The 27,060-nt window shown below is 44.2% G+C and overlaps 1 protein-coding gene across 1 annotated transcript; it reads right to left on the bottom strand.

Moving 5' to 3' along the window:
- Window positions 1-470: 470 nt before the first annotated feature.
- On the bottom strand, window positions 471-25,123 carry LOC123481358. Its single transcript, XM_045221349.1, has 8 exons — window positions 24,614-25,123; window positions 13,955-14,138; window positions 13,484-13,742; window positions 11,306-11,525; window positions 5,430-5,564; window positions 5,273-5,346; window positions 3,207-3,473; window positions 471-836 (listed from the first exon to the last, which is right to left on the bottom strand). The coding sequence occupies exons 2-8, from the start codon at window positions 14,134-14,136 to the stop codon at window positions 795-797; spliced, it is 1,179 nt and encodes a 392-aa protein (XP_045077284.1). The 5' UTR covers window positions 14,137-14,138; window positions 24,614-25,123; the 3' UTR covers window positions 471-794.
- Window positions 25,124-27,060: the final 1,937 nt, after the last annotated feature.

A 27,060-nucleotide genomic window follows, 5' to 3' on the forward strand; every position in this document is an offset into this window, starting at 1 on the left:
TAGGGTTAAGTGCCTTGCTCAAGGGCACAGACAGATTTTTCACTTAGTCGGCTCGGGGATTAGAACCAGCGACCTTTCGGTTACTGGCACAACGCTCTTTACCACTAAGCTACCTGCCGCCCCGTTGTTGTGAACTTGCACATTTTGTAAAATACACTTAAACAAATGTATGAATCTCTGATTATGAATGTGGTAATAGTTGGTAATAGTTCAAACTTGTTTTCCATATTGTGCATATGAGGTGTTGTCGGTATGAATTCACTTCTCTTATAGTTTTGAGACAAGCCTAAGCTTTCATATACTTATTCAGTCCAATAGACAACTGAAGAGGTCATTAACTTGCAACAGGGTTCATCATTCTAATGAAATATAGATCACATATCATTATAAAATGGACTTTCAAAGTATGCTATTAAATTATGATCTCCAGTCATAACACCAAGTAATGAAACCCAAACTAAAACAATGACTACACTGTACACATATTTATTTGTAAAACACGTTTCTAGAAAAACGGATTAAAAAAAGAATTGTACAAGTACACTTGATTCTCAGACATAAATAGTGGCAAACTTCACGTGTCGTTGTGTAATAAAAAGCTAATGCCTTCTCCGTCTCTCACCACAGGAGAAACTCTGAGGTCATAGGAAGGACCCTGAGTTCTACCTGACCTGATCGGAAACAACTCCAGGCCCTAGTCATAGGTTAGAGTTCATAAAGTATTAATGTGTTCAACGCTCAAAGGAAGTAGTGAGGGTTTCCGATTTCCGAGCTGCCTTGACGGTGTAGAGTTGTCAGTCGTACTCCAAAATCTCTTCCAACTGGACAATACTTTCCTGCAGATGGAAAATGGGAGATGTGGAATTAGAAATTGAGGAACAATCAGCACCAGATGCCTGCTGTGGTCAGTACCTTCTTCTGCCTTCTGGTGGTTGTGTTTGGAAACAACCTTTAAAAACTTTAGAATAGACAGGGGTCGCCAACGTCAACATTTTAATTTGTTTAAAAAATGTAAGCTGACAATGTCACAATCGATGCGCACGCTTCAAATGGGGCAGAAGTCTGGGTGTTGTTGCGATTCTGGATGACCAGAAGGCTAGCAAAAATGACAGGAAGATGCCATGTGGGGAATTGTAGGTGGCTCGTTTCAGCTAGTTTTATCTTGCTCTTGATACCATGTCCTGTTTTGAGGTGTTTTGACTGTTGAAGTCGGAGGTTTACAAACACTTAGGTTGGAGCCATTAAAACTCGTTTTTCAACCACTCCACAAATGTTACCAAACTATAGCTTTGGCAAGTCGGTTAGGACATCTACTTTGTGCAATTTTTCCAACAATTGTTTACAGACAGATTATTTCACTTATAATTCACTGTATCACAATTCCAGTGGGTCAGAAGTACACTAAGTTGACTGTGCCTTTAAACAGCTTGGAAAATTCCAGAAAATGATGTCATGGCTTTAGGAGCTTCTGATAGGCTAATTGACATCATTTGAGTCAATTGGAGGTGTACCTGTTGATGTATTTCAAGGCCTACCTTCAAACTCAGTGCCTCTTTGCTTGACATCATGGGAAAGTCAAAGGAAATCAGCAAAGACCTCAGAAAAAAAATTGTAGACCTCCACAAGTCTGGTTCATCCTTGGGAGCAATTTCCAAACGCCTGAAGGTACCACGTTCATCTGTACAAACAATATTACGCAAGTATAAATAAACACCATGGGACCACGCAGCCATCATACCGCTCAGGAAGGAGAAGTGTTCTGTCTCCTAGAGATGAAGTACTTTGGTGCGAAAAGTGCAAATCAATCCCAGAACAACAGCAAAGGACCTTGTGAAGATGCTGGAGGAAACAGGTACAAAAGTATCTATATCCACAGTAAAACAAGTCCTATTTCGACATAACCTGAAAGGCCGCTCAGCAAGGAAGAAGCCACTGCTACAAAACCGCCATAAAAAAGCCAGACTAAGGTTTGCAACTGCACATGGGGACAAAGACCGTCCTTTTTGGAGAAATGTCCTCTGGTCTGATGAAACAGAAATAGAACTGTTTGGCCAGAATGACCATCGTTATGGAGGAAAAAGGGGGTGGCTTGCAAGCCGAAGAACACCATCTCAACCGTGAAGCACGGGGGTGGCAGCATCATGCTGTGGGGGTGCTTTGCTGCAGGAGGGACTGGTGCACTTCACAAAATAGATGGCATCATGAGGAAGGAAAATTATGTGGATATATTGAAGAAACATCTCAAGACATCAGTCAGGAAGTTAAAGCTTGGTCGCAAATGGGTCTTCCAAATGGACAATGACCCCAAGCATACTTCCAAAGTTGTGGCAAAATGGCTTAAGGACAACAAAGTCAAGGTATTGGAGTGGCCATCACAAAGCCCTGACCTCAATCCTATAGAAAATGTGTAGGCAGAACTGAAAAAGCGTGTGCGGCCTACAAACCTGACTCAGTTACACCAGCTCTGTCAGGAGGAATGGGCCAAAATTCACACAACTTATTGTGGGAAGCTTGTGGAAGGCTACCCGAAACGTTTGACCCAAGTTAAACAATTTAAAGGCAATGCTACCAAATACTAATTGAGTGTATGTAAACTTCTGACCCACTGGGAATGTGATGAAATAAATAAAAGCTGAAATAAATCATTCTCTCTACTATTATTCTGACATTTCACATTCGTAAAATAAAGTGGTGATCCTAACTGACATAAGATAGGGCATTTTTACTAGTATTAAATGTCAGGAATTGTGAAAAACTGAGTTGAAATGTATTTGGCTAAGGTGTATGTAAACTTCCGACTTCAACTGTATATGCTAATATGGCCAGAATTCGCTAGCTAGCTAACCAACAACACAAAAAGTTCTCATTGTGCTACTTTATTTATGTTTTCAATAAACATTGGAGATGAAATAGTTTACATGTCAACAATCTAAACGAACCCAGTCTGTTTTGCCCCATTGTTGCGCACGTGTCGGTTTTGTTGCTAAACAACCAACCAGTCTATACAACCAAACAGGTTACTCTTATCAAATACATGTATATATTCTTGACATATTTAGCTGTTTAGGATAAATGGAAAACAACAAAAAAGCTACGCTAAATCTGTATTAAAAGTTAGGGCTAACTTGCATTTTGCAAAAAGGATTTAGAGATGAATAGAGAGAGTTCTGATAAGGACAGGGCAGTTGGAGCAAACACTCACTCACCCATCCTCCATGGCTCTTCACCCAGGGGGCAAAGTTCTCCATATAGCGCTCTGCATAGCCCTGCATGCGCTGCGTCCCTGTCGCCGTGACAACACGCCGCGACACCTCCATGGTGACGGCCACTCGTCTCAACGTGGGGCTGCTGGCGGGCGGCGGCAGAGGTGAGGGCGTGGACTGTTCTTGGCTGGCGAAGGTGTCCAGGAGCTTGGCAAAGGACGGGTATGATAGACGGGTCAGCGTGGAGCGCAGGAAGGGGTCCGACTGGATCTGTGTGGGGGGGGGGGTATGTAGGAGCACACCATACGAGGGTATGTAGTTAGTAAAAGTGAATGTACTGAGTAAAGGTGTATGTAGCTAAAGGTGTGTGTAGTTAGTAACGGCGTAGGTAGTAAAAAGTGTATGTAGTTACTAAGGGTGTACAGTTGTGGTCAAAAGTTTTGAGAATGACACAAATATTAATTTTCACAAAGTCTGCTGCCTCAGTTTTTATGATGGCAATTTGCATATACTCCAGAATGTTATGAAGAGTGATCAGATGAATTGCAAAGTCCCTCTTTGCCATGAAATTTAACTTAATCCCCAAAAAACATTTCCACTGCATTTCAGCCCTGCCACAAAAAGACCAGCTGACATCATGTCAGTGATTCTCTCTTTAACACAGGTGAGAGTGTTGACGAGGACAAGGCTGGAGATCACTCTGTCATGCTGATTGAGTTAGAATAACAGACTGGAAGCTTTAAAAGGAGGGTGGTGCTTGAAATCATTGTTCTTCCTCTGTTAACCCTGGTTACCTGCAAGGAAACATGTGCCATCATCATTGCTTTGCACAAAAAGGCCTTCACAGGCAAGGATATTGCTGCTAGTAAGATTGCACCTAAATCAACCATTTATCAGATCATCAAGAACTTCAAGGAGAGAGGTTCAATTGTTGTGAAGAAGGCGTCAGGGCGCCCAAGAAAGTCCAGCAAGCGCCAGGACCATCTCCTAAAGTCAGCTGCTGGATCAGGGCACCACCAGTGCAGAACTTGCTCAGGAATGGCAACAGGCAGGTGTGAGTGCATCTGCACGCACAGTGAGGCGAATACTTTTGGAGGATGTCCTGGTGTCAAGAAGGGCAGCGAGGAAGCCACTTTTCTCCAGGAAAAACATCAGGGACAGACTGATATTCTGCAAAAGGTACAGGGATTGGACTGCTGAGGACTGGGGTAAAGTCATTTTCTCTGATGAATCCCCTTTCCGATTGTTTGGGGCATCCGGAAAAAAGCTTGTCCGGAGAAGACAAAGTGAGCGCTACCATCAGTCCTGTGTCATGCCAACAGTAAAGCATCCTGAGACCATTCATGTGTGGGGTTGTTTCTCAGCCAAGGGAGTGGGCTCACTCACAATTTTGCCTAAGAACACAGCCATGAATAAAGAATGGTACCAACATATCCTCCGAGAGCAACTTCTCCCAACCATCCAAGAACAGTTTGGTGACGAACAATGCCTTTTCCAGCATGATGGAGCACCTTGCCATAAGGCAAAAGTGATAACTAAGTGGCTCAGGGAACAAAACATCGACATTTTGGGTCCATGGCCAGGAAACTCCCCAGACCTTAATCCCATTGAGAACTTGTGGTCGATCCTCAAGAGGCGGGTGGACAAACAAAAACCCACAAATTCTGACAAACTCCAAGCATTGATTATGCAAGAATGGGCTGCCATCAGTCAGGATCTGGCCCAGAAGTTAATTGACAGCATGCCAGGGCGGATTGCAGAGGTCTTGAAAAAGAAGGGTCAACACTGCAAATATTGACTCTTTGCATAAACTTAATGTAATTGTCAATAAAAGCCTTTGACACTTATGGAACACTTGTAATTATACTTCAGTATACCATAGTAACATCTGATAAAAATATCTAAAAACACTGAAGCAGCAAACTTTGTGAAAACCAATACTTGTGTCATTCTCAATACTTTTGACCACGACTGTAGGTAGTTAGTAACAGTGTAGGTAGTAAAGGTGTATGTAGTTAGTAAATGCAGTGTCAGGTGATCTAGATCTAGCGCTACACCAGAAGCCTTACCTTATAGTTGATGGCGTCCCCTTCCATAGACAGTACCTGGACCAGCTGGCGCACCATTTCTTCTTTGTCAGGTTCTGAGGACAGGAGTGATGGATAGATCGGTAAAAAATAAATGTGGACATAAAGCAGCATAGCATGTGTGTGTGTTTCCACTCACCAGGGGGAGGTTTGACCGGGGTGGTAGCAGGGCTGGGCCGTGGACTGGACCTTTGGGGTCTCTTCATACTGTGGGACCGCTGAGCAATCCTGTCCAGAGTCTCAGCCACCTCCTCATAGAACTCAGGAGGGTGTGCTACAGAGAGGGATGGGAGGAGAGAACAGTATGAGCATATAGCATGGGCCTCCAACTCTGGTCCTGGAGAGCTACTGGATGTTGCAGGCTTTAATTCCAGCTTTTGTTCCAAGGCTCTTCAAATCAATTTTTATTTGCCACATGCACCGAATACAACTGGTGTAGACCTTACAGTGAAATGCTTACTTACAAGCCCTTAACCAACAATGCAGTTTTAAGTTTAAAAAAAAATAGATAAGTAAAAAAAATCAAAATAAAATAATGAAAGAGCAGCAGTAAAATAAAATAATAGTAGGGAGGCTATATAATAGGGGGAACCGGTACATAGTCAATGTGCGGGAGCACCGGTTAGTCGAGGCAATATGTACATGTGGGTAGAGTTAAAGTGACTAAGAATTGATAATAAACATAAATGTGCATCCTGTAGTACTAACTCCAAAAAGTTTTGGGACACTGTAAAGTCCATGGAGAATAAGAGCACCTCCTCCCAGCTGCCCACTGCACTGATGCTAAGAAACACTATCACCACCGATAAATCTACAATAATCGAGAATTTCAACAAGCATTTTGCTACGGCTGGCCATGCTTTCCACCAGGCTACCACTACCCCGGCCACCAGCTCTGCACCCTCCGCTGCAACTTGCCCATGCCCCCCCCGCTTCTCCTTCACACAAATTCAGACAGCTGATGTTCTGAAAGAGCTGCAAAATCTGGACCCTACAAATCATCTGGGCTAGACAATCTGGACCCTTTCTTTTTAAAACTAGCAGCCGAAATTGTCGCAACCCCTATTACTAGCCTGTTCAACTTCTCTTTCGTAACGTCTGAGATCCCCAGAGATTGGAAAGCTGCCGCGGTCATCCCCCTCTTCAAAGGGGGTGACACTCTAGATCCAAACTGTTACAGACCTATATCCATCCTGCCCTGCCTTTTGAAAGTTTTTGAAAGCCCAGTTAACAAACAGATCACCGACCATTTCGAATCCCACCGTACCTTCTCCGCTATGCAATCCGGTTTCCGAGCTGGTCATGGGTGCACCTCAGCCACGCTCAAGGTCCTAAACGATATTATAACCGCGATCGATAATAGACAGTACTGCGCAGCCGTCTTCATCGACCTGGCCAAGGCTTTCGACTCTGTCAACCACCGCATTCTTATTGGCAGACTAAATAGCCTTGGTTTCTCAAATGACTGCCTCGCCTGGTTCACCAACTACTTCTCAGATAGAGTTCAATGTGTCAAATCGGAGGGCCTGTTGTCTGGACCTATGGCAGTCTCTATGTGGGTGCCACAGGGTTCAATTCTTGGGCTGACTCTTTTCTCCGTGTATATCAATGATGTCGCTCTTGCTGCTGGTGACTCAGATCCACCTCTACGCAGACGACACCATTTTGTATACATCTGGCCCTTCATTGGACACTGTTAACAAACCTCCAAACGAGCTTCAATGCCATACAACACTCCTTCAGTAGCCTCCAACTGCTCTTAAACACTAGTAAAACTAAATGCATGCTCTTCAATCGAATGCTGCTGGCACCCGCCCACCCGACTAGAATCACTACTCTCGACGGGTCTGACCTAGAGTATGTGGACAACTACAAATACCTAGGTGTCTGGTTAGACTGTAAACTCTCCTTCTAGACTCACAATAAGCCTCTCCAATCCAAAGTTAAATCTAGAATCGGCTTCCTATGTCGCAACAAAGCCTCCTTCACTCACGCTGCCAAACATGCCCTCGTAAAACTGACTATCCTACCGATCCTTGACTTCGGCGATGTCATTTACAAAATAGCCTCCAACACTCTACTCAGCAAATTGGATGTAGTCTATCACAGTGCCATCCGTTTTGTCACCAAAGCCCCATATACTACCCACCACTGTGACCTGTACGCTCTTGTTGGCTGGTCCGCACTACATATTCGTCACCAAACCCACTGGCTCCAGGCCATCTATAAATCACTGCTAGGCAAATCCCGCCTTATCTTAGCTCATTGGTCACCATTGCAACACCCACCAGTAGTATGCGCTCCAGGTATTTCTCACTGGTCATCCCCAAAGCCAACACCTCCTTTGGCCGCCATTCCTTCCAGTTCTCTGCTGCCAATGACTGGAACGAATTGCAAAAATCTCTGAAGCTGGAGACTCTTATCTCCCTCACTAACTTTAAGCATCAGTTGTCAGAGCAGCTTACCGATCACTGCACCTGTACACAGCCCATCTGAAATTAGCCCACCCAACTACCTCATCCCCATATTGTTATTTATTTTGCTCATTTGCACCCCAGTATCTCTATTTGCACATCATCTCTTGCACATTTATCATTCCAGTGTTAATACTAATTGTAATTATTTTGCACTATGGCCTATTCATTGCCTTACCTCCATAACTTGCTACATTTGAACACACTGTATACATATTTTGTTGTATTTTTGACTTATGTTTTGTTTTACCCCATATGTAACTCTGTGTTGTTTTTTATCGCACTGCTTTGCTTTATCTTGGCCAGGTCGCAGTTGTAAATGAGAACTTGTTCTCAACTGGCTTACCTGGTTAAATAAAGGTTAAATAAATAAATAAATAAATAAAGCAGCAGCGTAAAAAGAGGGGGTGGGGTGGACAATGCTAATAGTCTGGGTAGCCATGAATAGCTGTTCAGCAGTCTTATGGCTTGGGGGTAGAAGCTGTTAAGAAGCCTTTTGGACCTAGACTTGGCGCTCCGGTACTGCTTGACGTGCGATAGCAGAGAGAACAGTCTATGACTAGGGTGGCTGGAGTATTTGACAATTTTCAGGGCCTTCCTTTGACACCGCCTGGTATAGAGGTCCTGGATGGCAGGAAGCTTGGCCCCAGTGATGTACTAGGCCGTACGCACTACCCTCTGTAGTGCCTTGCGGTCGGAGGCCGAGCAGTTGCCATACCAGGCGGTGATGCAACCAGTCAGGATGCTCTCGATGGTGCAGCTGTAGAACTTTGAGGATCTGAGGACCCATGCCAAATCTTTTCAGTCTCCTGAGGGGGAATAGGCTGTGTCGTGCCCTCTTCACGACCGTCTTGGTGTGTTTGGACCATGATAGTTTGTTGGTGATGTGGACACCAAGGAACTTGAAGCTCTCAACCTGTTCCACTACAGCCCCGTCGATGAGAATGGGGGCGTGCTCAGTCCTCTTTTCCCCCCCTGTAGTCCACAATCATCTCCTTTCTCTTCATCACGTTGAGGGAAAGGTTGTTATCCTGGCACCACACGACCAGGTCTCTGACCTCCTCCCGTTGTCGGTGATCAGGCCTACCACTGTTGTGTCGTGGGAAAACTTAATGATGGTGTTGGAGTCGTGCCTTACCATGAAGTCATGGGTGAACAGGGAGTACAGAAGGGGACTGAGCACACACCCCTGAGGGGCCCCCGTGTTGAGGATCAGCGTGGCAGATGTGTTACCTACCCTTACCACCTGGGGGCGGCCCGTCAGGAAGTCCAGGATCCAGTTGCAGAGGGAGGTGTTTAGTCCCAGGGTCCTTAGCTTAGTGATGAGCTTTGAGGTAACTATGGTGTTGAACGCTGAGCTGTAGTCAATCTCACGTACGTGTTCCTCTTGTCCAGGTGGGAAAAGGCAGTGTGGAGTGCAACAGAGATTGCAACATCTGTGGATCTGTTGGGGCAGTATGCAAATTCGAGTGGGTCTAGGGTTTCTGGGATAATGGTGTTGATGTGAGCCATGACCAGCCTTTCAATGCACTTCATGGCTATAGACGTGAGTCCTACGGGTCAGTAGTCATTTAGGCAGGTTATCCTAGTGTTCTTGGGCACAGGGACTATGGTGGTCTGCTTGAAACATGTTGGTATTACAGACTCAGTCAGGGACATGTTGAAAATGTCAGTGAAGACACTTGCCAGTTGGTGAGCGCATGCTCGGAGTACGCGTCCTGGTAATCCCGTCTGGCCCTGCGGCCTTGTGAATGTTGACCTGCTTAAAAGTCTTACTCACATCGGCTACGGAGAGCGTGATCACATAGTCATCCGGAACAGCTGATGCTCTCATGCATGCTTCAGTGTTGCTTGCCTCGAAGCGAGCATAGAAGTGATTTAGCTCGTCTGGTAGGCTCGTGTCACTGGGCAGCTTGCAGCTGTGCTTCCCTTTGTAGTCTGTAGTAGTTTGCAAGCCCTGCTCAAACAATATTGCTCAAAAAATATGGCCACTATGAGCCAATGAGCTTGCATTAAATGTTTTTTCCCATCCAACAGTGCCACAATGTGGCCAAACTCAACCATACTTAAAAAAAAGTTAGATAGTCTCATATCCTTCAGAAAGTATTCGGACCCGTTGACTTTTTCCACATTTTGTTACGTTACAGCCTTATTCTAAAATGGATTAAATTGTTTTATTTTCCCCTCTTCAATCTACACACAATACGCCATAATGAAATATCACATTTACATTAGTATTCAGACCCTTTACTCAGTACATTGTTGAAGCACCTTTGGCAGCAATTACAGCCTCGAGTCTTCTTGGGTATGATTTGGGGAGTTTCTCTCATTCTTCTCTTAAGATCCTCTCAAGCTCTGTCACTTTGGATGGGGAGTGTCGCTGCACAGCTATTTTCAGGTCTCTCCAGAGATGTTCGATCAGGTTCGAGTTAGGGCTCTGGCTGGGCCACTCAAGGACATTCAGAGACTTGTCCCGAAGCCACTCCTGCATCGTCTTGGCTGTGCTTAGGGTTGTTGTCCTGTTGGAAGGTGAACCTTCGCCCCAGTCTGAGGTTCTGAGCACTCTGGATCAGGTTTTCATCAAGGATCTCTCTGTACTTTGCTCTGTTCATCTTCCGCCACCACCATGCTTCATCGTAGGGCTGGTGCCAGGTTTCCTCCAGACATGACACTTGGCATTCAGGCCAAAGAGTTCAATCTTGGTTTCATCAGACCAGAGAATCTTGCCTTAAGGTAAACTCCAAACGGGCTGTCTTGCGCCTTTTACTGAGGAGTGGCTTCCATCTGGCCACTCTACCATAAAGGCCTAATTGGTGGAGTGCTGCAGAGATGGTTGTCCTTCTGGAAGATTCTCCCATCTTCACAGAGAAACTCTGGAGCCATGTCAGAGTGACCATCGGGTTCTTGGTCACCTCTCTGACCAAGGCCCTTCTCCCCCGATTGCTCAGTTTGGCCGGGCGGCCAGTTCTAGGAAGAGTCTTGGTGGTTCCAAACTTCTTCCATTTAAGAATGATGGAAGCCACTGTGTTCTTCGGGACCTTTAATGCTGCAGAAATGTTTTGGTTCCCTTGCCCAGATCTGTGCCTCGACACAATCCTGTCGTGGAAAAAGTCAAGGGGTCTGAATACTTTCCGAACGCAGAGAAATAGGGTTTCACCCAGCTTTGCTGCTTGAACCCGTAATAATAATAAGTATAGCTGCAAATAGCAATGCCGGGGTTCAGGTTGTACTGTGCTGTCCACTGTGCCCCTTGAATGAGCTACCTCTGTACTAATTACCAGGCTTGCCCAATATCAGAACTCAATTTTGCACAGATGTGCTTTTGATGTATTTTGGACAATTTTGAATGATGTTGACTACTTTAAACGTCTACTTCTCCAGAACCGCTAGGTACCAAATTTGGTCTATGTACCCATGTCTTCAACCGCTATATTTTTTAGGACTACAGCTCAAACAATATGGCCACTATGAGCCAATGGACTTCGCTGATATTTGAGGAAAACATTAATTGCTGCCGACCGTTCTGTTCCAAAATGCTTACTGGGAGAAAGGACTGGCGCCACGGGTACTGGCCCTACGCCGAAGGTCAGCGTGGATGGCCTCTGAAGACGCGTTTCATCCTTGTCTTTATCCTTTTCTGGCTTCTTTTTTATGCTGAAGAAAGAGGAGATCTGGCTCTTCAAATTATTTTTCTTTGCCTTTTTCTGATGTTTCGTCTCATTTCCTTCTTCATCTGACGTGGAGGGGCACCCAACGTCTTCCTGAGGTAATAGTAACAATGATGGATAATGTTAGCAATATTTATATATACACATATCATATACACTACCGTTCAAAAGTTTGGGGTCACTTAGAAATGTCATTGTTTTCAAAAGAAAAGCAATTTTTTTGTCCATTAAAATAACATCAAATTGATCAGAAACAGTGTAGACATTGTTAATGTTGTAAATGGCTATTGTAGCTGGAAGCGGCTGATTTTTTATGGAATATCTACATAGGCGTATAGAGGCCCATTATCAGCAACCATCAGTCCTGTGTTCCAATGGCACGTTGTGTTTGCTAATCCAAGTTTATCATTTTAAAAGGCTAATTGATCATTAGAAAACCCTTTTGCAATTATGTTAGCACAGCTGAAAACTGTTGTGCTGATTAAAGAAGCAATAAAACTGGCCTTCTTGAGACTCAGCAATTGTGGGTTCGATTACAGGCTCAAAATGGCCAGAAACAAATAACTTTCTTCTGAAACTCGTCAGTCTATTCTTGTTCTGAGAAATGAAGGCTATTCCATGCGAGAAATTGCCAAGAAACCGAAGATCTCGTACAACGTTGTGTACTACTCCCTTCACAGAACAGTGCAAACTGTCTCTAACCAGAATAGAAAGAGGAGTGGGAGGCCCCGGTGCACAACTGAGCAAGAGGACAAATACATTAGAGTGTCTAGTTTGAGAAACAGACGCCTCACTGGTCCGCAACTGGCAGCTTCATTAAATAGTACCCGCAAAACACCAGTCTCAACGTCAACAGTGAAGAGGCGACTCCAGGATGCTGACCTTCTAGGCAGAGTTGCAAAGAAAAAGCCATATCTCAGACTGGCCAATACAAATAAAAGATTAAGATGGGCAAAAGAACACAGACACTGGACAGAGGAAGATTAGAAAAAGGTGTTATGGACAGACAAATCAAAGCTTGAGGTGTTTGTGAGACGCAGACCAAATGAAAAGATGCTGGAGGAGTGCTTGATGCCATCTGTCAAGCATGGTGGAGGCAATGTGATGGTCTGGGGGTGCTTTGGTGGTGGTAAAGTGGGAGATTTGTACAGGGTAAAAGGGATCTTGAAGAAGGAAGGCTATCACTCCATTTTGCAACGCCATGCCATTCCCTGTGGACGGCGCTTGATTGGAGCATATTTCCTCCTACAACAGGACAATGACCCAAAGCACAGCTCCAAACTATGCAAGAACTATTTAGGGAAGAAGCAGTCATCTGGTATTCTGCCTATAATGGAGTGGCCAGCAGTCACCGGATCTCAACCCTTTGAGCTGTTGTGGGAGCAGCTTGACCATATGGTACGTAAGAAGTGCCCATCAAGCCAATCCAACTTGTGGGAGGTGCTTCAGGAAGCATGGGGTGAAATCTCTTCAGATTACCTCAACAAATTGACAACTAGAATGCCAAAGGTCTGCAAGGCTGTAATTACTGCAAATGGAGGATTCTTTGACGAAAGCAAAGTTTGAAGGACACAATTATTATTTCAATTAAAAATCATTATTTCTAACCTTGTCACAATGACTACATTTCCTATGCATTTTGCTATATTTCCTATTCAAACTCATTTCATGTATGTTTTCATGGAAAACAAGGATATTTCTAAGTGACCCCAAAATTTTGAACGGTAGTGTACATATCATATACTGTATAACAACAGATAATCACAACTTTTTCCATATCACAACCACATTCCACAACTTATTACAATCCATAGATTTTTGCTAGAATTCATAGGAGCAGTTGTGCTCTAGGACCGATGTGGTCTTGTCTGGAATTTAAAACAGTAGCTAAATCGGTCACAGGTCTTACGTCTGACCTAAAACCCCACCAAACTCTTAAAATGGGCCTAAGGGCTTGGTGTGGGATTGGGACACCAACCAATTATGTGTCATGTAATTTTTTTGTACATATTTAATAATGTGTTGTGAATAACAACGTGAATCCATCTCACCTCAAGTTTGTCTCTGAAGAAGCCTGGCAGGCCTGGGTTGGTTCTGTTTGGTCTGCCATCCTTCTCCAAGGAGCCACCATTTTGTGTCTTGTCTGCATCGCTGCCTTTAGCTGAGCGACGGCGGGACAAGGTGGAGGGCCGCGGCTGCAGTCGTCTCTTTATGAGGTCCTTCAAGCCGTGTTTCTTCTCCTCCACTGAGCTGATCGCTTCATCCAGAGAGTCCCAGCCATTGTCCGGCCGCTTCCTCGACTCCTTTGCACTAGAAGGAAGAGACCGGGGAGAAGGATAAAAGAGGTAGGAGGGTTGGATTGATTGCAAAAAAAAAGATTACCTTAAAAATAAAAGGTTAAAGAATATTGAGTGGTATAATTAAAACATACAACTGGGATGAGGTGGTGGCAGGGATGTGAGGTGATTGGGGTGACATAACAACCTGGATGAGAGGGGGTAGGCCTATGTGAGAGTTGTTACCTGTACTTGTTGTGGTCTTTGTAGCTTCCCCCCACCGTCCCAGGCCGCTCGGCCGAAGGATTGGAGAGAGCGCTACGGAGGAAAGCTTTCAGCACCAGACGAGTGTCTTCCTTGATCTCAACCAGAGAGATGGACGAGACAGAGGGGTTGGGAGACGTAGGGTTGAGCACATCACCTGACATCACTGAGAGAGAGATTTATTATTGGCATATACCTGAAATATTTTGTGTCTTAGTATGCAGTCTAGTAACTCCTACATGTGCTCAATAAACATTGGAGAATAAATAGTTTACATGTTGTCAACAATCTGTGCGAGCGTCGATTGTGTTGCTAATGGAACAGTCTTTTTTATTTATTTTATTTTGAATATGACAGTGACAAACACCATGGAACTAGGCTAATGCCATCGCACTCATAGGGAAGTGAAAGCTATGCCGCACACAAACACACGGCTGGAGAATCCAGTCTATCCACATTTCAATCATTCTAAAGAGTTTGAACTTCCCCCTCACATCTCTGTCATTCATGCATGTAGTGCACACCACTGTCAAAACCACTGTCAACTTATCTCCTTCGGAGTGATGAAAAAGGATAAGAACCCATAGACTCACTCTCTGTTCTCTGCCAGCTACTGTAAAACATACTGCATTTAAGATGATTGGCCACTCTTTAAGGGCCGCAGAATGAGCAGCGATGCTCCTCTGGGTGTAAACTCTGAATTTGGAAACTAGTATGCTCCCGACTAAAATGGACCCCACTTTTACTGCGACACAACATACAGGAAATTGTGTACTGTGCAATATGTATGTTCAATATGAAAAACAGATTGGATTTAAGCTGATAGGCTACTCTTTAAGGCCAGGCACCACACCCTAGTTGGATATTTTCCCCCCTTCATCATATCACAAATCAACTTTAACCAGTTGAATGTGGACACAAATAGAACACTAAACAAAAGGTTCTGTAGAGCACATTCACGGCAGACGACAAAGGGAATACACACACCAAACCCCCGGCCAGAGAGCACAGCGGGAGGGCCAGAAGCGTCCAAGCAGGAACCCTTCTCCCTTTGCTTTCATTCACACCTCCCATCTACTTCAAAGCTTCTCCTATCAACACCTTCTTCCCTGGGGGCTTCCGATTTGAGATCGGATACCTGCACCGTCGTCCTCTGTTCTGTCTCCCTCTCTGATGGCTTCTATCTCGGGTTCAGATCCTCAGAGCTCCCACCCTTATCAGACCGTGAGGCTGTCTGAGACTCCGGCCCATTCAGCATCCACAATGGATACTACACAGCTGGCTCGGGTCCATCGGGCCCCACCGCCCTTCGGTCCTCGAGGGGTTTGCAAAACCTCTCGATGCGAAAGAACGGCCGGACCTCCTCAGCCATTGCACCAGCTGTCGTCATTGGCAGTTCTATGGAAAGAAACATCATGATTCCTGGGGCAAAAACCCTGTGCTATCCAGGAGCATGAGTACAGGAAATTACAAGGCTGCTTCTGACCGTTCTACGACAGATGCCGGGAGCTGACGATGTCGTAGTCTATGTGGGGTCAAACGATATTAGGAGGGTTAGCTCGGAACTTCTGAAAATTGATTTTAAAATAACTGATTCTAGCAATGAAAGATTCCAAAAAGCTGCCAATTATTTCAGGTCCGGTACCATCATTGGGCCGTGGGTGTGAAAGATTCAGCAGGCTATTGGCACACACATCTGTACCATGTATTGTGACATGGTACAGATCAAGAAATGCGAGGGAGAAGATCCATAATGGTACTACTTAGTGAATCCTCCACGCTTGCCAGAAAAACAATTTAAGAAATTAAGGTTTGTGCCTGATCCAACATTGACAGCAGACAGACGTGAGTACCAGAAATGTGATGATCTGTACAGCTTGGACACCACTGACAAGGATAGGCCTTCTCTTACAACAAATATAGAAAATGTAAAGAGGAGTGCTGCCATGGTCAGTGCAAAGGTGAGAGCGACCATCAACTGTGTTGAATGTGAGAAACCAAGGTGCTTGTATGCCAAAAGCAAGCTGTCTAAAGAACAGAAAGCAGTGCAACACATTCGGGATGAGAACACTTTTACATGTGGTTCAGAGCTTTTCCAAGAAGACAATCCATATCACGAGCAGATAGTTGCTTTCAAGGGGCTAACCTGTGGAATGCAAGTGGAAACGCAGTATTACTCAGCAATCACAGTGTCATTCTCAGATGTGTGTGTGTCCATTGTGGATGTCCAGATATTCTTGAGGGGGAAGAGGTGGTGAGGCTCAAACAACAATTCCAACATCTCAGGTCAATGTGCCCAGTGTGTATGCAAGAAGGAAAGCGGTTCATTACGAGAGCTCCAATAAATCTTTAAAAGAAATGAACACCCTAGAGACCAGAATAAAGCAGACAAAACAGACCGTGCTGTTGAACAGTAAAAAGCAGCAGGTGATTGTGCCATTGCCTCTGACCACAGAACATTGTCCCTCATTTTCATTTCCAGATGATTCTACATGTTGAATCGCCATTGTTTGTTGCCACCCAGTAGGTGATCTACTGCACACAGCCAACTTTAGTTATGGTGTCTTGTGAAGCTGAGATTTCTTAGAGATTTTTAAAAATCAGGAATAAAGTAACTGTCACAAGTTCTACTTCGCATTGTGTTTCATTTCTCATGGTTATAACAACATTGTAACATCTGCATTATTTTTAAGAAAAATTGTGTAGGTTTTCGCATGGAATAATATAACTCTTGAAGCTCAAATTAGGCCTAGAGCCTACACAAGTGCCTAGGACAATGTGGTAAAGTACTGTTATTCCTTATCCACATAATATCTTTTATTTTATTTCTCGCTCGCTCATCTCACTTTTCAGGGGGGAAAATCCATTAAACAGTGAATAGATTTTGTCTGGCCTAAGTATGAAATGCTTGATAATGTATGTGATATCAACAGAGTGCATTCGGAAAGTATTAAGACCCCTTGACTTTTTCCACATTTTGTTACGCTACAGCCTTATTCTAAAATTGATTAAATTGTTTTTTTCCCCCCATCAATCTACACAAAATACCCCATAATGACAAAGCATAAACAGGTTGGTAGACATTTAATAAAAAAACTAAAGTAATCAGACCCTTTACTCAGTACATTGTTGAAGCACCTTTGGCAGAGATTACAGCTTCTAGTCTTCTTGGGTATGACGCTACAAGCTTGGCACACCTGTATTTGGGGAGTTTCTCCCATTCTTCTCTGCAGATCCTCTCAAGCTCTGTCAGGTTGGATGGGGAGGATTGCTGCACAGCTATTTTCAGCTCTCTCCAGAGACGTTCGATCGGGTTCAAGTCTGGGCTCTGGCTGGGCCACTCAAGTACATTCAGAAACTTGTCCCAAAGCCACTCCTGCGTTGTCTTGGCTGTGTGCTTAGGGTCGTTATCGTGTTGAAAGGGTAACCGTCGCCCCCAGTCTGAGGTCCTGAGCACTCTGGAGTAGGTTTTAATCAAGGATCTCTCTGTACTTTGCTCCGTTCAGCTTTCCCTCGATCCTGATTCGTCTCCCTGCCGCTGAAAAACATCCCCACAGCATGATGCTGCCAGGTTTCCTCCAGACGGGACGCTTGGCATTCAGGCAAAATAGTTCAATCTTGGTTTCATCAGACCAGAGAATCTTTTTTCTCATGGTCTGGGAGTCCTTTAGGTGCCTTTTGGCAAACTCCAAGCGGGCTGTCATGTGCCTTTTACTGAGGAGTGGCTTCCGTCTGGCCACTCTACCATAAAGGCCAGATTGGTGGAGTGCTGCAGAGATGGTTGTCCTTCTGGAAGGTTATCCGATCTCCACAGAGGAACTCTGGAGCTCTGTCAGAGTTCTTGGTCACCTCCCTGACCAAGGCCCTTCTCCCCCTATTGCTCAGTTTGGCCAGGCGGCCAGCTCTAGGAAGAGTCTTGGTGGTTCCAAACTTCTTCCATTTAAGAATGATGGAGGCCATTCTTAATGTTCTTGGGGACCTTCAATGCTGCAGACATTTTTTGGTATCCTTCCCCAGATCTGTGCCTTAACACAATTCCTTCGACCTCATGGCTAGGTTTTTGCTCTGACATGCACTATCAACTGTGGGACCTTATATAGACAGGTGTGCCCCTTTCCAAATAATGTCCAATCAATTGAATTTACCACAGGTGGACTCCAATCAAGTTGTAGAAACATCTCAAGGATGTTCAATGAAAACAGGACGAACCTGAGTTCAATTTTGAGTCTCATAGCAAAGGGTCTGAATACTTACTGTATGTAAATAAGGTATCTGTTTTTTTATTTTGAATAAATTTGCAAACATTTTATTGGAAGGTCGGTTATCCTCCCACAATGTCACAATGGATGGCAGAAATGCCAAGTTATGTATCACTAGATTTGATTTATTTTCATAAGGTCTGGTGCCTTATATGGAATAGCCTACTGTATGACAAAAGGGGTCTGTATTGAAAACATTCGATTTTTTTTAGTTGAGCACACACTAAACACCTGTTTGATTTGCACCTGTCTCAGTGGACTAATCCATTGAGGAGGCTGCGGGGATGCCACGGTCCAAGAATATGGGGATTGTTGCTCAGAGGCACGCCATTTTGTGGGTATTCGATGTTTCATAACTTCATTTTTTGCTATGTCTATCAATTACATACTGTACATCACCAGTAGTAGCCTACTGTTAATTCCCATAATTTATAATCTGCAATGTTTGTTCGTTATGGTTATTTCTGTTAATGCATTCAATATATTATTATTAGTCATTTACCATTCATTCATTCTCATTGTCGGAGTGGACAAGTTTCTGTTTATTTCATTACATTTACGAGTTGTCAATTTATTCATCGTCTTTTGTTTGAAACGCTCCTGTCAATGTTGAGTAAGGACGCACACCTGATTACGCATATAGAAGTAGGACTAGTCTACCTGGCCTGCGCGCAAATGTAGGCCTATAAAATCTGCCCATTTGGGGATGTCTGATAGTATTTCTGATTGTCTTAACTCACCACCACTAATGAGCTGTGGAGCTTCTCAAAGTAATTTATCTTCACCTCAAACAGCAAGTAAATGAAGTCTGTTTTTAGAATCAATTTAGAATGACAATAGTTCCTCAAAGTATTTGAACAATATTTCCAGCGCTTTCCCTTTCGATAACCACTCGGCATGAAGGGGGAAAATGTAATGCTCTGATCCAGTGGAAACGTCATAAAAATACATGATTACTTCTTATCCTTTGCACAAATAGCCTACAGCGGTGTCACTGGCATGGGAAACTGAGGGCCCAGAATATTTTATACAATATTTCAAGTTTTTGGGGTGACCCAGTTGATAGTTGATACAATGTTTCAAGATCGTTGCAGACAGCCCATGCATAGCCAATGTGATTTATAGGATATTTATTTTTATCAAGATATTTTCTACCTGCAGGCTGCAATGTTTTTATGTAGGTTATTATTACATAGTTGGCAATGGCAATAAAAGTTACTTTTAGATTTGTATCATTTTCCTTTAGATTTAGACAGTGTATAATGTAGATTAACCACAGACAATGATTTTAAGATACAAAGACAATTATAAATTAAATGAAACTGTTCCACGAAAATGTGCAGATGAAAATCATAACTGGCACGCAGATTGGTATAAATGGTAAGTTAAATTGGCACTCCAAATGGAAAAGGTTGCCAACCGCTGGTGTAGTCTATTATCGGCAACTACAGGAGCAAAGGCCAGCAGCCGCTGGAGAAGGAGGGTCGGGAATAGTTTTTTTTCTTCTGGTTAGGCTATCTTGATCTCTGGCTCCCTCAAGTCATTTGTGTCTTCATTATTTAATCAAACAGCCTGCTTAAAGCATCAGACAAGTTCAGTACATACAGTTGATTTTATTAAAACATGGTGTGTCTATATACAGTGGGGGAAAAAAGTATTTAGTCAGCCACCAATTGTGCAAGTTCTGCCACTTAAAAAGAGGAGAGAGGCCTGTAATTTTCATCATAGGTTCACGTCAACTATGACAGATAAAATGAGGGAAAAAAATCCAGAAAATCACATTGTAGGATTGTTAATGAATTTATTTGCAAATTATGGTGGAAAATAAGTATTTGGTCAATAACAAAAGTTTCTCAATACTTTGTTATATACCCTTTGTTGGCAATGACACAGGTCAAACGTTTTCTGTAAGTCTTCACAAGGTTTTCACACACTGTTGCTGGTATTTTGGCCATTCCTCCATGCAGATCTCCTCTAGAGCAATGATGTTTTGGGGCTGTCACTGGGCAACACGGACTTTCAACTCCCTCCAAAGATTTTCTATGGGGTTGAGATCTGGAGACCGGCTAGGCCACTCCAGGACCTTGAAATGCTTCTTACGAAGCCACTCCTTCGTTGCCCGGGCGGTGTGTTTGGGATCATTGTCATGCTGAAAGACCCAGCCACGTTTCATCTTCAATGCCCTTGCTGATGGAAGGAGGTTTTCACTCAAAATCTCACGATACATGGCCCCATTCATTCCTTCCTTTACACGGATCAGTCGTCCTGGTCCCTTTGCAGAAAAACAGCCCTAAAGCATGATGTTTCCACCCCCATGCTTCACAGTAGGTATGGTGTTCTTTGGATGCAACTGAGCATTCTTTGTCCTCCAAACACGACGAGTTGAGTTTTTACCAAAAAGTTCTATTTTGGTTTCATCTGACCATATGACATTCTCCCAATCCTCTTCTGGATCATTCAAATGCACTCTAGCAAACTTCAGACGGGCCTGGACATGTACTGGCTTAAGCAGGGGGACACGTCTTGCACTGCAGGATTTGAGTCCCTGGCGGCGTAGTGTGTTACTGATGGTAGGCTTTGTTACTTTGGTCCCAGCTCTCTGCAGGTCATTCACTAGGTCCCCCCGTGTGGTTCTGGGATTTTTGCCCACCGTTCTAGTGATCATTTTGACCCCACGGGGTGAGATCTTGCGTGGAGCCCCAGATCGAGGGAGATTATCAGTGGTCTTGTATGTCTTCCATTTCCTAATAATTGCTCCCACAGTTGATTTCTTCAAACCAAGCTGCTTACCTATTGCAGATTCCGTCTTCCCAGTCTGGTGCAGGTCTACAATTTTGTTTCTGGTGTCCTTTGACAGCTCTTTGGTCTTGGCCATAGTGGAGTTTGGAGTGTGACTGTTTGAGGTTGTGGACAGGTGTCTTTTATACTGATAACAAGTTCAAACAGGTGCCATTAATACAGGTAACGAGTGGAGGACAGAGGAGCCTCTTAAAGAAGAAGTTACAGGTCTGTGAGAGCCAGAAATCTTGCTTGTTTGTAGGTGACCAAATACTTATTTTCCACCATAATTTGCAAATAAATGCATTAAAAATCCTACAATGTGATTTTCTGGATTTTTTCTCTCTCAATTTGTCTGTCATAGTTGACGTGTACCTATGATGAAAATTACAGGCCTCTCTCATCTTTTTAAGTGGGAGAACTTGCACAATTGGTGGCTGACTAAATACTTTTTCCCCCCACTGTATGGAAAAATACACATTTGGCTGAAAACTTTTTAATGGCTGAAAACTTTTTACTTTTAAACTCGGACAAAACAGAGATGCTTGTTCTAGGTCCCAAGAAACAAAGAGATCTTCTGTTAAATCTGACAATTCATCTTGATGGTTGTAAAGTCGTCTCAAATAAAACTGTGAAGGACCTCGGCGTTACTCTTGACCCTGATCTCTCTTTTGACGAACATATCAAGACTGTTTCAAGGACAGCTTTTTTCCATCTACGTAACATTGCAAAAATCAGAAATTTTCTGTCCAAAAATGATGCAGAAAAATTAATCCATGCATTTGTTACTTCTAGGTTAGACTACTGCAATGCTCTATTTTCCGGCTACCCGGATAAAGCACTAAATAAACTTCAGTTAGTGCTAAATACGGCTGCTAGAATCCTGACTAGAACCAAGAAATTTGATCATATTACTCCAGTGCTAGCTTCCCTACACTGGCTTCCTGTTAAGGCAAGGGCTGATTTCAAGGTTTTACTGTTAACCTATAAAGCGTTACATGGGCTTGCTCCTACCTATCTTTCCGAGTTGGTCCTGCCGTACATACCAATACGTACGCTACGGTCACAAGACGCAGGCCTCCTAATTGTCCCTAGAATTTCTAAGCAAACAGCGGGAGGCAGGGCTTTCTCCTATAGATCTCCATTTTTATGGAACAGTCTGCCTACCCATGTGAGAGACGCAGACTCGGTCTCAACCTTTAAGTCTTTACTGAAGACTTATCTCTTCAGTAGGTCATATGATTGAGTGTAGTCTGGCCCAGGAGTGTGAAGGTGAACGGAAAGGCTGGAGCAACGAACAGCCCTTGCTGTCTCTGCCAGGCCGGTTCCCCTCTCCACTGGGGTTCTCTGCCTCTAACCCTGTTGCAGGGGCTGAGTCACTGGCTTGCTGGTGCTCTTTCATGCCGTCCCTGGGAGGGGTGCGTCACTTGAGTGGGTTGAGTTACTGACGTGATCTTCCTGTCTGGGTTGGCGCCCCCCCTTGGTTTGTGCTGTGGTGGAGACCTCTGTGGGCTATACTCGGCCTTGTCTCAGGATTGTAAGTTGGTGGTTGGGGATATCCCTCTAGTGGTGCGGGGGCTGTGCTTTGGCGGAGTGGGTGGGGTTATATCCTTCCTGTTTGGCCCTGTCCGGGGTTTCTTCGGATGGGGCCACAGTGTCTCCGGACCGCTCCTGTCTCAGCCTCCAGTATTTATGCTGCAGTAGTTTATGTGTCGGGGGGCTGGGGTTAGTTGGTTATACCTGGAGTACTTCTCCTGTCTTATCCAGTGTCCTGTGTGAATTTAAGTATGCTCTCTCTAATTCTCTCGTTCTCTCTTTCTCTCTGAGAACCTGAGCCCTAGGACCATACGTCAGGACTACCGGGCATGATGACACCTTGCTGTCCCCAGTCCGCCTGGCCTTGCTGCTATTCCAGTTTCAACTGTTCTGCCTGCGGCTACGAAACCCCTACCTGTCCCAGACCTGCTGTTTTCAACTCTTAATGATCGGCTATGAAAAGCCAACTGAGAGACCTGAGCCCTAGGACCATACGTCGGGACTACCGGCCGTGGTGACTCCTTGCTGTCCCCAGTCCGCCTGGCCTTGCTGCTATTCCAGTTTCAACTGTTCTGCCTGCGGTTATGGAACCCCTACCTGTCCCAGACCTGCTGTTTTCAACTCTTAATGATCGGCTATGAAATGCCAACTGAGATTTATTCCTGATTATTATTTGACCATGCTTGTCACTTAAGAACCTTTTTTAACATCTTGGCATGGTTCTGTTATAATCTCCACCCGGCACAGCCAGAAGAGGACTGGCCACCCCTCATAGCCTGGTTCCTCTCTAGGTTTCTTCCTAGGTTTTCGCCTTTCTAGGGAGTTTTTCCTAGCCACCGTGCTTCTACACCTGCATTACTAGCTGTTTGGGGTTTTAGGCTGGGTTTCTGTACAGCACTTCGAGATATTAGCTGATGTAAGAAGGGCTATATAAAATAAAATTGATTGATTGATTGATTGAAAAAGAACTCGCTGTTGGCTGGGCACCCTGCCTGTGCCATTAAACCCCTACAACTCATCCAGAATGCCGCAGCCCGTCTGGTGTTCAACCTTCCCAAGTTCTCTCACGTCACCCCGCTCCTCTGCACACTCCACTGGCTTCCAGTTGAAGCTCGCATCTGCTACAAGACCATGGTGCTTGCCTACGGAGCTGTGAGGGAAACGGCACCTCCGTACCTTCAGGCTCTGATCAGTCCCTACACCCAAACGAGGGCATTGTGTTCATCCACCTCTGGCCTGCTGGCCCCCCTACCTCTGCGGAAGCACAGTTCCCACTCAGCCCAGTCAAAACTGTTCGCTGCTCTGGCACCCCAATGGTGGAACAAGCTCCCTCACGACGCCAGGACAGCGGAGACACTCACCACCTTCCGAGACACTTGAAACCCCACCTCTTTAAGGAATACCTGGGATAGGATAAAGTAATCCTACCCCCCTTACCCCACCCCCCCAAAAAAAACATATTGTAAAGTGGTTATCCCACTGGCTATAAGGTGAATGCACCAATTTGTAAGTCGCTCTGGATAAGAGCGTCTGCTAAATGACGTAAATGTAAACGTAAATGTAAAAAGAAGACACTACTCTTGGTGGACTAAGATTTGTTTTTGGTCGGGGACAGCCTTAGTAGAAATGCTGGAAATTAGCTTTAGATGCCCCAAAGAATTCTGAGGTAGGACCCCCTGCCAAGTTATGTCCCCCCCCACTTCTAAAACCAAAGTTGAGCCCCTGCTAATGGCTGTAGCAAATAATGCTTGTACTTAGTCCAAGAACTTAATGCCAGCATCTTATCAGACAGATGTAATTAAAATCTGATCGAAACTGTCACCACGCCCTCTCCTTTCTTTGGTCGTGGCATTGCAAGAATCAGTTCAGGTAGTATATGTGGCATGAACGTTCACAAGGCTACACTTGACTTACTTTATCTTTTCAACAGGGATTTGAAAGAGGAAATCTGCACCTCTACATTGGTCATCGGCACAACACGAACACCCACTGATGTTTTAATGGCTGAACACCGGACCGAAACTCGATTTGAACTGAAAATATGTCGTCACTTAATTCTTAATGTTACCTGTGGTGGTTCGGTCCTCACTGTTCCACGCCACGCCGAAGCGGAGTCCTCATAAACAAAGCAAAACTTCCCAGTAGAGTAATATTAACTTGTCTAAAATATACCTTTAAAAAAATTATAGCGCTAAGCATTCATCTCCTCTCCACTCCCTCAACTTCAAGATAGCAACAGCAGGCTAACGTTAGCTAGCTAGCTATTGCTGTAAACTTGCGGTAAAGTTATATTAATTTGATACAAGACTTTAAGACATAGCTAGCTACGTGTTGTCATTTCGCAACCACGATTGTCAGTCCTTACTGACCGCTCTTCATATTCGTCTACTTCTTATCCAGTCTTGCTAGCTACTTTTGTAGGTCACGTTCAAGTCGACCGCTCTTGACCGAATGAAACTCGAAGTTCCAGCTTTCCGCATATCCCAGCTGAGAAAAATTACGTCACAGTACAGTATAAAGAGATAGGCAGAAACTGCTTATCCAATAGAAATCCACGATCACACTTGAGCTGCGTTCAAATGCTAGTCCGAACTAGGAAACTCGGAAATGTCCAACATGCTAAAACCACAGATAGAACAATGAGACAGATATTTAACTGGACGTATAATTGTGAAGCATCCGCTTGGCGTTTCCACTCACTACCAAATATGGCAGTGAGAGGAAGCCCATTGGCCTGCAGTGTGAGAAAATGGAACGAGATGGCTTTTGGCCGACATTCTGCAAATGTTCTCATCAATGAAACATTTGATCTCAATTCAGTTTTCTGTTCCCAAAACTAGACTATGTGCCGAACAGAGTGGACAACGTTTTGTAGACTTTACCCTTCGCCAAAGTTGTAAAAAATTGCAGTTGTTTAGAAGGAGAATGGAGTTATTGCACACATGCACTCCTTTGATATAAAGTTGTTTTTGACAAAAAGGAAAACGTGTCAGTTTGTCACTTTCACCAAGTTGCAGTAATAACATGTTCAACTACTTATGACATTGGCTCGAATCTAGGTTGTGCCTTTAGATTTCGAGAAAATTAACAACTAAGAAATAATATTTCACTTCTCTTATTGACTTCAGAAACCCTAAACCCCGGCCTGGCCTGTTTGGTCTGTGTCACAAGCGTTCTCGGAAGTCTTGCGATGTTGCGCCTCTGGGTTTAGAAACTCTATAGTACAGAGGTATCAAAGACAGTACTCTGTGACATTACCAAATACTTTTTTATACAATGGGTGGGTCTAATCCTGAATGCTGATTGGTTAAAACCGCATTCCAGCCGGTGTCTATTCCACAAATTGCCACTGGCTAAATCTATGACGTTAAAATGCCTATTTACTCTGTTCCATCTGACTGCCCAATCCAACGACCCATCAGCCCAGCCAGGCAATTTATAAACTTAATCTCCACTATAAAAAGCATCTAGACATTATCTCACATTTCTTTTAGACTAACATTTAGTTTTCAACAGTGGCGATTTGTATAAACCTTGCTGTCTGCCTCTCCGACATTTGCAACATTGTTCATATTCAAATTCGATCTCCTGCTGTCCCATATTAATGAAGGTGTCCGGAGTCGGGAGGAGACAGACAGGCAGCATTTCTCAGCCAGTCAAAATCATGAATCAGCTGGCATCATTTTTATGGATATATAAATAACTAACCCAAGATAGACCACAGCCTGTCGTTTCGAATGGGAGCAATTTAATCATAGCAAGGAGGTGGATAGAGCCAAGCAAGAGTTAGCAAGATCCTATTGGCTCGTTCTAGCATTATTTCCGTTAAGGAACGCCTACTCTGTGAAGTGCGTGTGTGCAATAACTTAATTCGCCCTTGCACTCCTTCTAAAGAACGCAATTCTTAAAAACATTGGCAAAGGGTGAAGTCTACAAAACTTAGTATGCTCTGTTCGTAATAGATTTTAGTTTTAGAAACAGAAAACTGTATTGAGATCAAATGTTTCATTGATGAGAAAATTAGCAGAATGTCGACCAAAATCCATCACGTTCCATCTTCTCCCACTGCCGGCCACTGGGCTTCATCTCATCACCGTGGGTGTGTTCCTAAATTCACTCTGGACTGCCAGAGTGTGCTCGTAAATTCAGAGCGTTGTCAGATTGCAGTTAATAAATTCAGAGCGTTTTGCATTCAGAGTGTTCAGAGCGCACACTGGATGGGCCAGGGAGTAGGGTTGATCCGAGTGTTCTGTTCTCACAACGGCAGTCAAGCACCCCAGCTAACTGGGTAGCTACTTCTAGACACAAGTGAGAGCACCTCACTTTGACAATTTTACTCGCTCTAGTGTAACAGTTGTTAAAATAATTTGAATTCCACCAGGTTCATATATTAATATAGCATGTTGATTTGTTATTATGCATGCCTGCATCCTGGGAATAGTGGAGCGCATATTTACGTTTTGCCCTGCGTGCTCCTGCTCAAATAATTTTGATGCACAAGGAGAGGTAGGCATG

Source organism: Coregonus clupeaformis, chromosome 7, assembly GCF_020615455.1.
Source record: "Coregonus clupeaformis isolate EN_2021a chromosome 7, ASM2061545v1, whole genome shotgun sequence".
In the NCBI taxonomy this organism is placed as follows: domain Eukaryota; kingdom Metazoa; phylum Chordata; class Actinopteri; order Salmoniformes; family Salmonidae; genus Coregonus; species Coregonus clupeaformis.